Genomic DNA, 15,739 nt, shown 5'->3' on the forward strand with positions numbered 1-15,739 from the left:
ATGCAAAAATGCAAAGGTAGTAGGAGGTCTCTTAGTGAAATTAATCCAATCGAGTCTAAACCTTCTCTGCACCAGCCTATATTTTAGTGTAATTGAAGTTAGGTAAATTCGTCATTTATATGTTCTTGACATGCAATTATAGTAGGAAGTCTCCTCCTTATTGGCCACCATTCTACATTAATTAAAGAAGGCAGGTAAATTTATCATGTAACATGACGCTAATAAAAGTATATTGGGGGGATTCCCTCCCTTGCTCAGTTGATCAATCATCTACTACTATTTGAGGAGTTTTCTTTCCTCTCTAAGTCACATCTTCCATTATTTGACCTTTGCTAAATTCATCACAGCTTCCCTTTTCTACGTAGTAAACTCATAATTTACTTTCATAAGAAATAAGATTTTTTCCTTTTCCTCCCGTCCACATTCTACATTCATTCATATGTGAGTAAAACTCATTATGTAGGACAAGGGTACATTTTCCTCTTCCCTCTAAAACACACCCTATATTGATTGAGTTTGGTGGATTCACTCTTTACTCTTTGCTACTACTACTACATTTTTTTTTATTATTATTTTGGCCTCAACATTTACTGCTACTAATCAAACAAACAATATAGGTATTATGATAGTTATTCACACATCATAATTTCAGAATTTCTCCCAGCTTTTTATTTATTTATTTTTTATCCTTCCTACTCCCAACTATTAGGCCAGAATTCAAACCCTGAATCTGACAAACGAACAAAAAATTTAAGCTATTGGTGCAACCCCAACTCTTCCAAACAAAATTCAGAAAAAATCTTGGGGTTGAATCTCCGCATATAAAATTCACATGGGTAGGTCTTGGTATTAAATTGTAGTACTTTACAATAATTTATCCCATAGCACAGTAAAAGGGGTTTTCACTTCCCTTTCTTTTTACACTTGTATATAGTACTCCTACCATACAGTATCAAGAAATGCATCCACCCCTGTAGAAGCTAAATCAAGTCTTTTATTATTTGATAGTTAATTGTTAATTTCTTGTAATGTTTTAGGCGGTGGAAATTGTCTGTCCTAATTAGAATTGGTCTCGGTTGATTGATGTCCAATTCCGAAATTGATTTTGATTCATTAGACCGTGCGGACTAGTCTTTAAGCAAATTTGGAAACTTTAGTGATCTACATATATGTGTTGCTACTCTGCTTCCTTTATAGTTTTCGATATTCCGCTGCAGGTTTTTTGTGAGATTTGTTTATTGTTAGTTTCCTTCTACAACCCCGCCAAGAAAGTACCAAAACTTCTGTTTCTTCTTCCATGATGGCTGCACAATCCAAGACCCCGGCCACTGCTCAGCCACCAACAACCACCAATGTCCGCCCACCTCCACGGTCTAACACCTCCTACCAGCCCCGCCCATTCTTCTCATCACAACTACCACCACCAGCACCACCCACTCACCGCAACCAGCCTCGCAATGCTGAAATAATCCGGCGAGCGGACAGCATTTTCTTCTGCATAAGGCTCATACTTTTAGGCATTGGCTTGATTGTCATCCTTCTCTGCTTAATGATTTCCACCCTGATCTTCCCACGTTCCGGGTCGACTCGGTAACCATCTCCAACTTCAATATTTCCACCACCACCCCTCCCCTTATCTCCGGCTACTTCAACATTGGACTGACCGTTGAAAATCCTAGCAGCAAAACTACCTTCTCGTACAGCTACCTCGAGGCCGGAATCTACCTCGGGTCCAATCAACTCTCGGGGACAACCCTCCCGCCGTTTACTGTGGCAGAGAAGATGAATGCAACCGGGATCAATGCAGAATTCTCCGCGGTTAGGGCTTACACATACTTGGCTGAGACTCAAAATCTGGAACTCTGTTTGAAGGTTCAAATGGAAGTTCATTCCAAAGCTGGTTTTTGGAGAGAAGTGCAATATTTGGAGGCCTCTTGCCCGGGATTATTGGTCAGTGCTGTTAAGACTCAAAAGAATGGATCAAGTTCTGATGTTTGGAGTCTAATTGGAGGAGTTAAAGCCTGCGAGGTTTCTCAAGAAGCCTATCAATCCAAGTCTGTAGAAAGATGAGAAGGCAATTATAAAAAATTTACGAGTAGCTTTAAAGTAAGATGAAAAGGTGAGATGTATTTACGAGTGATGTAAATGATCTTGGTGATGGGCACAAGACACTGAAAGTCTGAATTAGGGGATTATTGATGGGATCATGAATTGATGATGGTTTTGCAGCTGGTAGGATAACTTAATGATACCATGACTGATTGATTCTCTAAGGTTTATGAAGCATTAATACACTGGTTAGTAAAATATAGATGTTAATCCGTTGCCTAATATTTTGATTGATATGGAATTCTTGGTTTACGTACGTGTCTTTCGGAAAACCTTTTGTTACTTTTTTTTTTTTGGGAAAAGATTCGAGTCAGTACCATAATTATTATTGGCTGATTAGTTGATTCACAAATGTAAAGAATAATAGGGATGTTTTCATTTTACGCCATCCAAAAAGCAAGGAGAGTGGCGATTGTTGAATTTAACAGTGCGAGGCGCAAGTCAAGAAGGTGAGAGTTTAGGGGTGCACTTTGCAATTAGTCCTACTCGTATTCTCTTATGGATAAACAAATGGTTCAGACCATTGTTGTACTCAATCCTAATAAAAGTCTTTTGTCCACAATATAGATTTGAAGTATTGGTGGACCTTATAAGCAAGTGATTTTGCCAACAAAAAAGTTTTTGGTCTTTCTGTTACACCATCTGTTTTCAACCTATATAGTAAAAGCGCGAATGGGATTGTTAAGGGAAGAGGTTGTTGTGCTGATGTGGCTGTGTTTTATTGGCTGGACGGTGGTCGTCAATCACGTGGGAGTCGCGTGCTTTCGCCAGGAGAAGAAGTGGAATTTTGGTTGTTGTCCGAGCTTTGGTCGTCCATCTACGTGGAGGCTGGCAATTGGCCGGAGGTGATATGGCACTTGGTTGTCCTCCCTCTTGTGTATTTGTTTGAGGGCTTTTCTTCTTCTTTCCCTAGGTAAGATAAACCAAACGACGTCCTCTCTTCCTTCTTCTTTGTTTCTGTCTTTCAAAACGTAGCAGCAGCAATCAATGTCAAGATCTCTTGAAGACCAGTTCCTAGACAAAACTTCATTTTGTTCTCTAGACAAAACTCCATTTTTTCCATGAGACCCACAATTTCTGGCATTTGATTGTACTTGGACGAGATTGCAATCTCGGATGGCTGGCAATTGGCCGGAGGTGATATGGCACTTGGTTGTCCTCCCTCTTGTGTATTTGTTTGAGGGCTTTTCTTCTTCTTTCCCTAGGTAAGATAAACCAAACGACGTCCTCTCTTCCTTCTTCTTTGTTTCTGTCTTTCAAAACGTAGCAGCATCAATCAATGTCAAGATCTCTTGAAGACCAGTTCCTAGACAAAACTTCATTTTGTTCTCTAGACAAAACTCCATTTTTTCCATGAGACCCACAATTTCTGGCATTTGATTGTACTTGGACGAGATTGCAATCTCAATTGGAGGGTCTAGATTTTTTTCTTCTTCTGAGGAGTGGGTGCTTAGGATTTGATAGACGATGGGCTCGAGACAAAAAATGGCTGGCAACCTTCTTCCCCTTCTACCCCCGGTTCTCCCTCTTGTTCTTTTTCATCTTTCTCCATCCTTCGAGTAGTTAAGGCTAATTTTTTCTGTTTTTCTGACATTTTTCCTAATATTTCTGTTTTCTTGGCTAAAAGCAGCCAATTTTTTTCCCATCTCCTTCGTGTCCTTTTGTGAAACAATGAGGAAGGGGAAGGTCAATATTTCATCTCCGCTATCTGATGTGAATTTCTAGAATGCAGATATGTTGCTTTTCTTCCCCATTCTTTCCATGATTAATGTGTCCGTTTCATTGCTATTTTATCATTGCTTTTTTATTTTTAATTAGAAGAAAAACTTTTAATAATTGATGATTAGCTAGCTTTTAGATATTTATTTACTTAGTGTTTTGTTATTCCATTTTTTGTTCTTGTCTTTCTTGGATTGTTCTGGAGCTGGGAGGAAAAATGGCCACCCGTGAGAAACAACTGGTAAGGAAAAACAAAAATTTTGTTGTATCATTCTAATTTAACTTTTTCCCCTCCACTCCCGATTAGGATCTGATGGACGATGTTTTTTTCCCCTTTTTTTGTTCTTTTGGTGTTACTTTTCTGAGTATATTATTAGTTGTTGTTACAGGAAGGAATATGAAGGCTTGAACTTGACGTCTCTAAGAAGTTGTTAAAGCTGGTAATATTTATTTCTGTTCTATTATTTATACTATAAACCATAATCTTTTTCTATAAATATTCTCTCTCACCTAATTTAGCCTATTTTTGTTTATTGAGATTTTTGTCAGAGAAAGGATAAAGGTAAAAGTGATTGGAAGAATGAACAGATTTCTTCCAGTGTTTTGTGTTTTGGGCTTTATTGTGTTTGTCAAAGTAAATTAGATATGAGTATCTTTTTCTTCTCTATCTTCTTCTTTTTCCTTGGTTGGTGAACATGATGAATCTATTATTTAAAGTACCTGGTATTCTTGGTTATGTCAAGATTTGGGAAGTTGTATGATGAAATCTTTACTTCATAGTTGATTTTTCTTTGTGGTCTAAACGTGCAAAGTGAAATCATTATTATGACTAAATTCCTTGAAGATGTTTTCACCAGTTCATGATTCATGAGATGCGTAGTTATATAAATTAGGTAAATGAAGTTTCAAAAGCAAAATCCATGTAATCTACTATGAAGATACCATCTTTCCTCTTTTAAATTATTAAAGAAACTTGGCTTGATCTTTGGTTGGAAAAAATATGTTCAGAAAATAGCATCCCTGTGCTTCACAGTATTGACCTTTGATGTTGGACCCAATTTTGCATTTTTAGAAAAAAAAAAGAAAAATTGGAAAATAATGCATAGAAACTTCTCTAGAATTTGCTTCCATATATATATATATATATATATATATATATATATATATATATATATATATATATATATACAGTATTTTGTTCCCTTTGGGGAAATTTCATCAGTGACATTATTTTTATTGTTTGATTTTTGTTGGTGAGACTTGCTTTTATAATCTTTCAGTAGATTTCTTCTCTTATTTCTGTTATCACCATTTTTTCTTTATGAATTCTTCTTACTTCTAAGCAACTTTAAAGGTTCTTTTCTTTGTATGAATATGTTATTATTGGGGTACATCTAATCCTGATTCTATTTTTGTAGCAGGAAATGACCATACTTCGGGTTTTGTTACCGATGGACCTGCTCAATTGCATGGTGCTGCCTAGACAAGTGCCTCACCCTGCTCTTCAGCATCATTAATATTTTCGCCAACTCTAGGCGTGCCTTCAAATGCTGAATGGAATGGGTATCAGGTAGTTTGTTTCTGACATCACTTCTCAATTTTACACTGCATTTGTCTGCATGATGGCATTTATTGTAAGATTCATGTGTTGAATGTCCATCTGATGTTCAAATTGTGGCTGTATCTGACAGATGGTTTGATCTTGGCTTGCTGAACACCATATATGAATTTCATCTGATACACTAGATGTCACTGATGCATTTGAAAATCTGTCACTGTTTCCAATTTGTGCTTGTCAATGCGTAAGGTTTAACATATGGGGTAATAGTGTAGTGAACAAGTGAATTCTTAGTTATAATTTAGATGAAGAAACTAATTCTTATCTTTTTGTGCCACAGCAGACTATTTTTTTACTCACCTTTATTGTGATGAAAATCTTCAGACTCTGTTTTTTTTTTCATGACTTTGAAGTTAATTGAAGTTAACAATGATTGTTGTTCTCTGTATCTCTTTTGAAAATCGACAATAGGCTCTCATTCCCATACTGCATACAAAGTCGTCATATGTGAGAAATAGTGCTTTTAAAGTGGATTTACTCCTGATGTATCATGATCACTTTTAAAAAATGTTCCCATGGCATGAAAAGAGAAATCCATCCCTAAATAAAAGGGGTTTGCAGAAGCATTTCAAACAATTAGAGATCAATGTGGAGAGAGGTAAGAGGAAATTATTGAGCTCAATTTGCAGAGAGGAAATAGATCTCGATTTTTGTTTGAGACACTATGAAACCTCAAATTATGTACATGCAACCAACCATAGATAAATAAATACATAAAACAGAGAGAGGAAACAATCAATAGATTCATGACTTTAATTATGCATGTGAAATTAGTTGGTAAAGTGAAGGTGTTAATTATTGCATGATGTATTTCCAGTGTAAATATAATCTGCTAGATGCTTGTTACTGCCTATGAAGCTCTAAAGTTTTTACATTTAGTTTTACCTATCTGGTACCATTATTCTTGTGTAGTAAATAACAGATGTATTAGCATTTTTTTTCTTGAAAGTTGGTGTTCTTGACTCACTGAAACTTCTGTAATGGTCTTCTTTGCACGATTGTTTCCTTTCCATTGATTAAGGCTAGCATTTGCAATGACCAACCCAGTATCTGAGATCAATTTCTATGCACTGCACCAGCAACAAATGCCAGTTGATGAATATCCTCAGCGACCTGGTCAACCTGATTGCAGTTCTTGAAAACTGGAGACTATAAATACAAAGCTAATTGTAGATTTAACCATCCTAAGCTTCAAAGTTCCAAGTCAACGTCATGTGCTCTTAGCAACAAGAGTTTGCCTCTGAGACCTGTAAGTCGTAGGCCAAACAAAATAATGATACAGCTTACAAATTCTCCCTTAATAATGTGAGGTCTAAATTATATTCTTTTAAATTAAACATAAACAAGAGGATTTATTGCTTACTTCCTGTAATAATGTCCGCACTTGATTTTTTTTTTTTAAGGCTAATGTTCCTCTAGCGACTAGCATTATATGGAGGGTTGTTTTAACTTCCTTTCAAGGATTTCTCTTGAAATGGATTATGTTTGGAATAGATGTGTTTCCATCTGTTTATATGAATATGTTATTATTAAGGTATATCCTGTAGTGGTTTTTTCCTCACAAAAAAAAGCATGTTATGTCTTTGTGTTTGTTTCCCTAAAAATTTTTCTAAACTTCTCAATCACTATAAGGAATGGAAGTCATGGTTTTCTTTTTCTTGTCTTTTTTTATCTCTCTCTTATAAAGATTTAGCTGACTTTTTCAATATATATTTTTTAGTAGATTATGTTGGACTTGGAGAGATGGCTGTGTTTTTCATTTTCTTTCTTCAAGTGGTTTTCATTAATGGTCACATGTACTTGTGTTTTCTTTTTATGGGAATAGAACATATATCAAAAGTTTTTTTTTTTAGTGTAAGCGGGAGGACTCGAACCCGAAACCACTTGCTTACACTCCCTCCCCTCGTACCACCCAACCCAACCCTCCCCCCACATATATCAAAAGTTTAATTAGGCAAGTTGTTGCAAAAGACTCAACAATCCATGTAAACCCTGTGAATATTGAATAAGAGCAACCTTGAAATATGATTGAAGACCAATTTTTTAGATGAATATTACCTTTATTGTTTTTCTTTACACTTGTGAATATTGCCTTCACTATTTTTCTTTACACCTGAAAATTTTATAGATTCTTGATGCTGGAGTAATATGAACTTTATTGGGAATAAAAGCCGAATTACATGCCCTTATTTGGAGTTGCATGTATTTTGGCTTTTGGGTTGGAGTATGTCATTAGAATATAAATACATCCTCTTTGAAGAAGTTTCTGTTTCATTTTTACGTTTTAGGATCTTCCTGGCCTATTTGATAGCATGACCATTTTATTTCCTTTTTGACCTTATCTTCCATTGGCATTTTGTGTAAATTGCACAGCTTCATGATCAAGTTGTAGAAAAGTTCAATTGCATACCATCTCCAGGGATCTAGCACATCTAATACTTTCACTTTGGTAAGAACTCAAGTTACCAAGCAAGACACTTTAGCTTACCTGTAAGAATCTTTTCATTTCTGGACTTTGACAACTACTGTACCCAAAAAAAAGTACCCAAAAGAAAAAGAAAAAAGTTTCTTGCTTATGAAATGGGTTGAAAAATAGAAGTGGTAACAGATTTTGTACGAGACTATTAGTAACCAAAAGTGCAGATGTTTGTAGAATTTGTCCTGTCATTATTGGCATCATTCAAGTCTCTTGATTTATTTTTAACTTGGTTATATAGCAGTAAACTAATTTCAATGGATTATATCTTACTTTCTTTCTTGTTATAATACATGGCAGGTTCTCAACAATTTCTTTCAAAAGTTGCTCATTCACTTCTAGAACGAGTACGAATGACAAAAAGTTGTTATTTTTTGTTAAGTTAAAATATGTATTTATCAAAATCATGGAAGGTCAAGTTCATGTTTCGAGATTCTGCGAGACTAATTTTAGTTTTTTATCTATTTATTACGAATTCCTTGATTGTGGACAAGTGTCAAAGTTTTGTTAGACAAATTGTAAATGCAACTTTTTATAGTTTAAAATCTTTTACAATTGCAATAATATATCTTTCCATAGAAAATTTATCTTTGGAGGGCAATAATTAGGTAAGATTAAAATGTCACACCGTGCATTTTTTTTTTATCCTTGGTTGTGTTACAGGCATTTTGTAAAGAGGGCATAACTGGGCATGTAAATTTTAGAACTGTCCACCGCGCATTTGCGCGGTGATCCCCTCCTAGTTGCACAAAAAATGGGGCCGGGTCGGTTACTTTTACCAACCAATGAAAATAAAAGGGGAACAGAAAGAAATAAATTCCCACCCTTCACGTCATGTTCGTAGAAGCCCCTGCATGGTAACTTGTTGCCAAGAAAAGTATAAGAAAGTGAGGGAAACCTGTCAACACAAATTGTAAAATTTTTCCATCCTTTTTCTTTTCCTTCAAATTTTGCAAGACTTCGCAGGAATGTGCAAGGAAATTTTGATGCTTGTATTGACTAACTTTCTAGTCACATAAACATTTAAAGAAAAATGAGTTTTGTTTTCCTTTACCTCAGCTTCTATATTTTGCTTTACCACAAACCGTCCAATCCAGAGAATCCTAGGATTGAATTGATAGGGCACATGATATAGAGGATCAGTATCACTTAAACAAAGAAATTTACATCAATTCAACTGATAGGGCACCGGAATGGGGAGATAAACTTTCCAATCTTGGATCAACATAAGCCCTATTTACTTCTATGAGACCCTATGAAGTAATACAAGGGCCAGTTTGCATTGCAAAAAAAAAAAAAAAATCCATGATATCAACTAGCTAATAGGTATATATTATTGCTAAAGATTTAATGCTACTTATTTTATTACTCATTTTTGAAATCTTGTAAATTAAAATTAGGGCATGATTAAGTCTATAACAAGGTGGCATGGTACCTACTCTATCGATGCTTACAATTTGATTTTGAAACCCAATTCAAACCACAAGAATATCACATAGGAGCAACTTTTTGAGTTCCTAATAATTTTTTGAGCCCTACCTTGTGGAATTAATGGAATTGAGTTAAACCTTCTTTATACTAGCCTGCATTTTAGAGTGATTGAGGTTAGGTAAATTCGTGATTTTCATGTTCTTGACATGCAATGATAGTTGGAGGTCTCCTCCTCAATGGCCACCATTCGACGTTAGTTAAAGAAGAAAGGTAAATTCATCATTTATGTAACATGAAACTAACACGGGTATATTGGGGGGATTCCCTCCCTTGAACTAAGTGTAGACTAATCATCTAGTACTGTTTAAGGAGTTTTCTCTCGCCAACTCAAATCTTCCATCAATGCTTTCCCTTTACTACGAGTAAAGTCATTATTGTGCCAGTTGTGTCCTTACATAGGAGTTTTCTCTTTCTCTATAGCCCACGTCCTACATTCATCGTTGTCTAAGCATAGTCATTATAATACAGTACACAAAGAATACGAATTTTCTCTTCCCTTTTAATCCACATCTTATATTCAATGATTTTATTTTATCAGACGTGAGCATTTTATATCTACACCTACACCTGTTGATTTTGAGAGGCTAGAAAATCTCCTTTAATCCACATTCTATATTTTTGAGAAGTCAAAAAATCCCTTTTAATCCACATTCTATATTTATTGATTTTTTTTTGTCAGACGTCAACACTTTATATCTACATCCACACCTGTTCGATTTGAGAAGACAGAAAATCTTGGCAAGCAAAGTAATTATAATGTAGCACACAAGAGTACAAATTTGCTTTTCCCTTTAATCCACATCCTATATTCATTAATTTTTTTTGTCTAACGCTAACATTTTATATCTACACCTACACTTACTGAATTTAAAAATCAGAAAATTCTAGTATTTCATACTGATAAAGAGATTTGATCTCTCGACCAACATCCCAAGAGGGGCCACCGGACCATTGGCATGGTGGTTCCTATATTTGATTGATCGAGTTAGGTGGATTCACTCCTTGCTGCTAAGTTGACACATCCCATAGCATAAAGATTGTGGCTTCAACAATTACTACTACTACTACTCTTTATTTGGTCTAAAATACTATTCTGCTATTTCTTTGATTTTCAAATTACTACTGCTATTTTTTTGTCAGAATTACTACAACAACTACTAATTATACTAATGTAAGCATTATGAGACAAACCATATTTGCAAAATTTCGCTTATCTTACCACCTTTACCGGACAAAATTAAAAATACTCTACAATTATCCCAAAGCACAGTAATAAGAGTTTCTGTTCCCGTATCTTTTGCACCCTCATATAGTAATACTAGAGGTATCTCGGTTGTGCAAAACACAACCTGAGCATCTTAGTAGTTTAGTTGAATACATAGCTCCAAATTTTTTTGGTATATAATAAACAGAAATACAAGAAAAAAATTGAGCATCAGAACAATTAAAATTTATCGTGAAGAGAAATTCCATATATGAAGTTAACTCTTCTAAATCAAGAGGGCAACAAGCAAAGGATCTATCAAATCCATTACCAATCTTGAGATTAATGAAGGCAATGAAACAAGTGCACGATTGAGTACAATTGGGAAGGAAGAAAGCTAAAATACCTGTGCAACTCTGAGAAATGATTTATATAGGAATAGAAAAAGAAACTTTAATCGATTACGTAAAAGAGCCGTTTAAATGTAAGAATTGGTTAGCTACTAACCAAACATAATTAATCAATATTTAAGGGACTGGAGGAATAGTTTAAATGTAAGAGTTGGTTAGCCACTAACTAAACATAATTAATCAATATCCAAGGGTTAAAAATTTTCCATTAATTTATAAAACTTGATCCTATGATCATAAATTTGACAATATATAAAAACAGTAAAAATCCACGCAGTTAAGCAAAATGACTTGTAGTGAAAATCTCCTGTCTTAATCGATATAGTAGATGTTCTGTCTTGACCTATCAAATTAAGAGTGGAAAAATAAAAAATAAAAAAAATCATAATTAACTTCTTTAAAAAAGAGTCACGTCACATGTCAAAAAATGGAAGTACTATAGTAAAATCCCAAATCTTCTTGTGTATAATATATAAGTAGATACCAAGAAATTCATCCACCTTCTTATTGCATAACAGGTAGATATCAAGAATTTCATCCACCCCACCAAGAAACTGAATTACTGAAGCATTTGCTTCTTCTTCCATGGCCGATCAATCCAAGACCTCAGCCACTGTTCATCCACCACCAACCACCAATGTCCGTCCACCGCTGCCGTCAAACACCTCCTGTCCCTACTCCTCCATACGACTACCACCACCGGCACCACCCACACACCACAAACACCCTCACAATACTGCAACAATCCGGCAAGAAAACTGCACCTTCCACTGCCTATTTTTCACACCTTTCGCCATTGGCTCCGTCATCTTCTTCCTACTCTTCTTCCTACCCATCATTACCTTAATGATGCTCGACCCGGAACTTCCCAAGTTCCGAGTCGACTCCTTAACCGTCTCAAACTTCAATATCTCCCCCACCACACCTCCCCTTCTTTCCGGCCACTTCACCGTAATCATCAGCGCCCGTAACCCTAACAGCAAACTTACTTTCTCCTATAACCACCTCGACGCCGGAATTTATCTCGGGAGCAATCAACTCTCGGGAACTACCCTCCCGCCATTTGCTCTCTCAAAGAAGAACGAAACCTCGCTTACAGCAAATTTTGCCGCTGTTGGGGCTTACGTGGACCGGGCTGAGAGTGAAAATCTGGTATTCAACTTGAAGATTCAAATGAAAGTTCGCTATAAAGCTGGTTTTTGGAGAAGAGTGACATGGTTGGAGGCCTTCTGCCCGGGATTGTCTGTCAGGACTAATACTGCAAAGAGTGGTTCAAGTTCTGATGTTTGGAGTCTGATTGGGGGAGCTAGATCCTGTGAGGTTTGTTAAGAAGCCCATTAATCCAAGTCTAAGGGAATTACAGAATGATTAGTGAGATTTTAAAAAGTTATTAGTAGCTTTCCCAACATATAGATGACTGATGTAAATAATTTAGTGATGGGCTCATGACAGTGAATCAGGGGATTATAGATGTGATCATGAATTAATGATTATGTTTAGTTTTTAGTAAGACTTGTGATACACATGACTTATTAACCTTTGTTAGTAATATACAGATGCTAATCTGGTGGTTAATATTTTGATTGATGCAGAGTTCTTGAATTATTTTATAATGTTTTTGGTTAATATTTTATCATTCCTCACACATATTTGTTTCATTTAGCAGTCTATATAACTAGTCGTGCTACTGATCTATGCAACGGGAACTGTTGTTCCTACTCTCATATTCATTAAAAAGCATTTCCCTTGAGTTTTTCGTGCATGTGAAGTGAAAAGATAAGTGGTTTCGGGTTCAAATTTGACTGTTACTTGCCTTTTGATTTTTAATCATAATTATTAGGGTTGAAGGACGAATCAAATTACTCGATACTCGAATTAAACTCGACTCGTTAAGAGCTCGTTTGAATTTGATTCGCCAGTTAATCAAATTAAATTTGAACAATAATTTGTATAAACTTTTAAGATCGGTTGGAACTCTATTGGATTAGCATATTAGTAAAGTTCACATGTAAAAAGTGTCAACTACTTGAAGTAGACTCGAGTTCAGCTCAATAAAAATTCATTCAATTTCAACTCGAGAAGTAAACAAATCAAATTTGAATAAAATTTCAAATTCGTCAGAATAATCAAACAAGTTTAATCACTAGGGCGTTTGCCTTATTTAAACTCGTTTACACGCTTAATCATGACAGGATTACTTGTCTTTGCATGTGCGTTGTTGCACAATAATGGGGGAGTTAAACGTATGTATTTAGCAAATTACACCCTTACCCTCAATGTCATTCCTTGAAACCTCTAAAATACGTCTGTCTTGTTGCCAAAAAAGTACAGAAAGGCTTGGAAGTTTTGTTTACTTCTTCTTGCTTATGTGGTTAGTTTGTCAACAAACCATCCCATAATTTTTGTGTCCTGCACAATTTGCAGGACATTTTTAGGAATGAGCTAGTTACACAAGAAATTTTGTGTGGGCCCAAAGCAATTTGTTTGGATTGTCATTTTTTTTTCAAAAAAATTTTATTATATCATTGGGAATTGGGTTGATATCAAAATTTTTTTCTCCCGTGTTTACTAAGGCATTAGTGGTTGCTAATCCTGCTGATATCTTTTTCTACCTTGGCTAATCTAGTCTACCCCTCCTTGGAAAAAAAAACCTATTGGTATAACACTTGGTCCGACAAAGGTATTCCAACCCCTTCTTATTTCTTAGTGGAGGAACTTGAAGTCTCGATTTTGCAGTCATGCCATGGTCAACTCCTACCTCTGCGCATTTCCCACCTCTCCCTTTATAATTGCCGCGACAATAGGTTTCTGCAAGGATTGTACCTTATTAATTAGTCTTTCCCCCGGTTAACTATTTTATTTTGTTTTTTCTTTGGGTATATTAGAGGGGATTAATTCTTCTTTGCACTCCCGAGTCTATACCATTTTTTCACTTTGCACTACAAACTTTAATTTTGGATAATTTGCATAATAAATTATCAATTTTAGACACTTTGTACCGTAAAATCTTAAATTTGTCCCATTTAAATCCAATCAATGATAGCAGAAGTAAAATTAACAAGATGGTGGACTATGTAAATTAATGACAACATATCATTTCATTCTATCTGCGATCCCTTGATTTCTTTTGATCATTTTCAACATAAATTACTAATATTGTTAGCAAAATTAATAAGGAAAAAGATAGTGTAAATTAATAGCAATGTATTGTTTTGTTCTAGTTACAATATTTTGGTTCATTTTCACTACTTTTAGCACATTGTCATCAATTTGTAAGGTTGTCTATGCTGTTAATTTTGCTAAAATTATCATTGATTTGATTTAAATAGAATAAACTTGATAATTTAGGGCGTAAAGTCCCTAAAATTGAGAGTTTGAAGTGTAAAGTATCCAAAATTGGAGTTTAGGTTGCAAAGTGTGAAAGTAGCACAAGTTTCAGGGTGCAAAGTGTAATTAGTTCATATTAGAGGACTGCTCCATGTTCTAAAATTTTCTAAAACAAAAACAAAATTGATATATGAAGACCCTTTAGCCTAAACTCTAAATCTTGGTCTTTAGTGTACAATGGAAAACCAAAAAAAGTCTTGGTCTTTTGCGTACAATTCATTTATTGACACAAAAGCGATGATTTCCACAAAGTGACAAATGAAAATGATTTTACTGATTCTCAAAGTCTTGTTTGGTCTTTAGTGTACAATCGGGAGGAAAAAAAAAAAGAAAAAAGTCTTGGCCTTTTGCGTACAATGAATTTATCGGAGACAGACTAGTAAGACATTGACAAATGAAAATGATTGTACGTACTGATTCTCAAAGCTATTGTTCTTAAGATGATTTCCACAAAGTGATGATTAGGAATTTTTTTTTTTTTAAATACCACTTTAGAAAACTTATCAATAGGTTGATGTCAAAAAGTTTTTCTCCCGAATTTACTAAGGCATTAGGTGTTGACTGCGTAGTTGTCAGTGGAGGAAATGAATGATCCACTAGCATACCAATCTCTCTTAGTCTTGACTTCTATAATGTGGCAAATTGAGAAAAAATTAGATGGAAATGGAACTGAAATGCAATACTAAAGAAGTTGCACCTGCATTGCACATGTTCGTCATAATTAAACAAAGGGTTAAATGCAGAAAACACCCACGAACTTTCATGAAAGTTATACAAAACACCCAGAAATATGTTTATAGGCATTTTGCACCCTGAAAAAACGACCGTTCACACATTTCACGGTAAAACAAAACGCGTGGAAGTCACTTTCTGTCCGTTGAATTTGCTGACAGAATTGCCCCTTTCCAGTGAATATAAATGAGAACAACCTACCATCACTTCTCATTTTCCCTACTTATTTCCTCTTCTTCACAGATACACAATTTCTACTCATATGGAACACAGTCCAGGAAGCTGCAGCTCAAGCAATGCACACCATGCAACAAACTTCAACTCAAAATGCAGGTGTGGAAAAAAGCACCCGTACGCACTTCATGGACCATTCAAAATCCAGGAAGAAAATTCATAGGATGTTCCAATTATTCGGTAAGTCCAAATCTCACATACAATTTCAGTGAACCAAAGGCAATAACAGCCACTTATTTTGGAATTTTGTTTTAAACAGAATAGTAATGCATGTGGGTATTTTAAATGGGTGGAACCTGAAACATGCAAAAAAGGAATGGAAATTGGGGAATATTTTCATGGCCGAATGGAAGAAATGT

The 15,739-nt window shown here is 35.3% G+C and overlaps 1 protein-coding gene and 1 long non-coding RNA gene across 6 annotated transcripts; both read left to right on the plus strand.

Moving 5' to 3' along the window:
- The first annotated feature begins 2,925 nt into the window (after positions 1 to 2,925).
- Positions 2,926 to 8,469, plus strand: LOC113726192 (uncharacterized). Of its 5 annotated transcripts, none has more exons than XR_011840235.1 (7): positions 2,926 to 3,627; positions 3,740 to 4,069; positions 4,218 to 4,268; positions 5,250 to 5,398; positions 6,468 to 6,695; positions 7,820 to 7,895; positions 8,223 to 8,469. It is a non-coding gene; the product is annotated as an uncharacterized lncRNA (long non-coding RNA). The 5 variants fall into 5 exon arrangements; XR_011840236.1 differs by having other exon boundaries at positions 2,926 to 3,314; XR_003457484.2 differs by having other exon boundaries at positions 2,928 to 4,069; positions 4,206 to 4,268; positions 8,223 to 8,415.
- A 3,143-nt stretch (positions 8,470 to 11,612) lies between these two features.
- LOC113722184 (uncharacterized) lies at positions 11,613 to 12,356 on the plus strand. The gene has a single exon (XM_072077398.1). It carries the CDS (start codon positions 11,613 to 11,615, stop codon positions 12,354 to 12,356), a length of 744 nt encoding a protein of 247 aa, XP_071933499.1.
- The last annotated feature ends 3,383 nt before the right edge of the window (positions 12,357 to 15,739 follow it).

The sequence above is a fragment of the Coffea arabica genome, chromosome 2e (genome assembly GCF_036785885.1).
Source record: "Coffea arabica cultivar ET-39 chromosome 2e, Coffea Arabica ET-39 HiFi, whole genome shotgun sequence".
Lineage (NCBI taxonomy): Eukaryota > Viridiplantae > Streptophyta > Magnoliopsida > Gentianales > Rubiaceae > Coffea > Coffea arabica.

Coding starts and splice junctions, on each gene's coding strand:
- LOC113722184 (XM_072077398.1), top strand. CDS start 11,613: ATGGCCGATCAATCCAAGACCTCAGCCACTGTTCATCCACCACCAACC.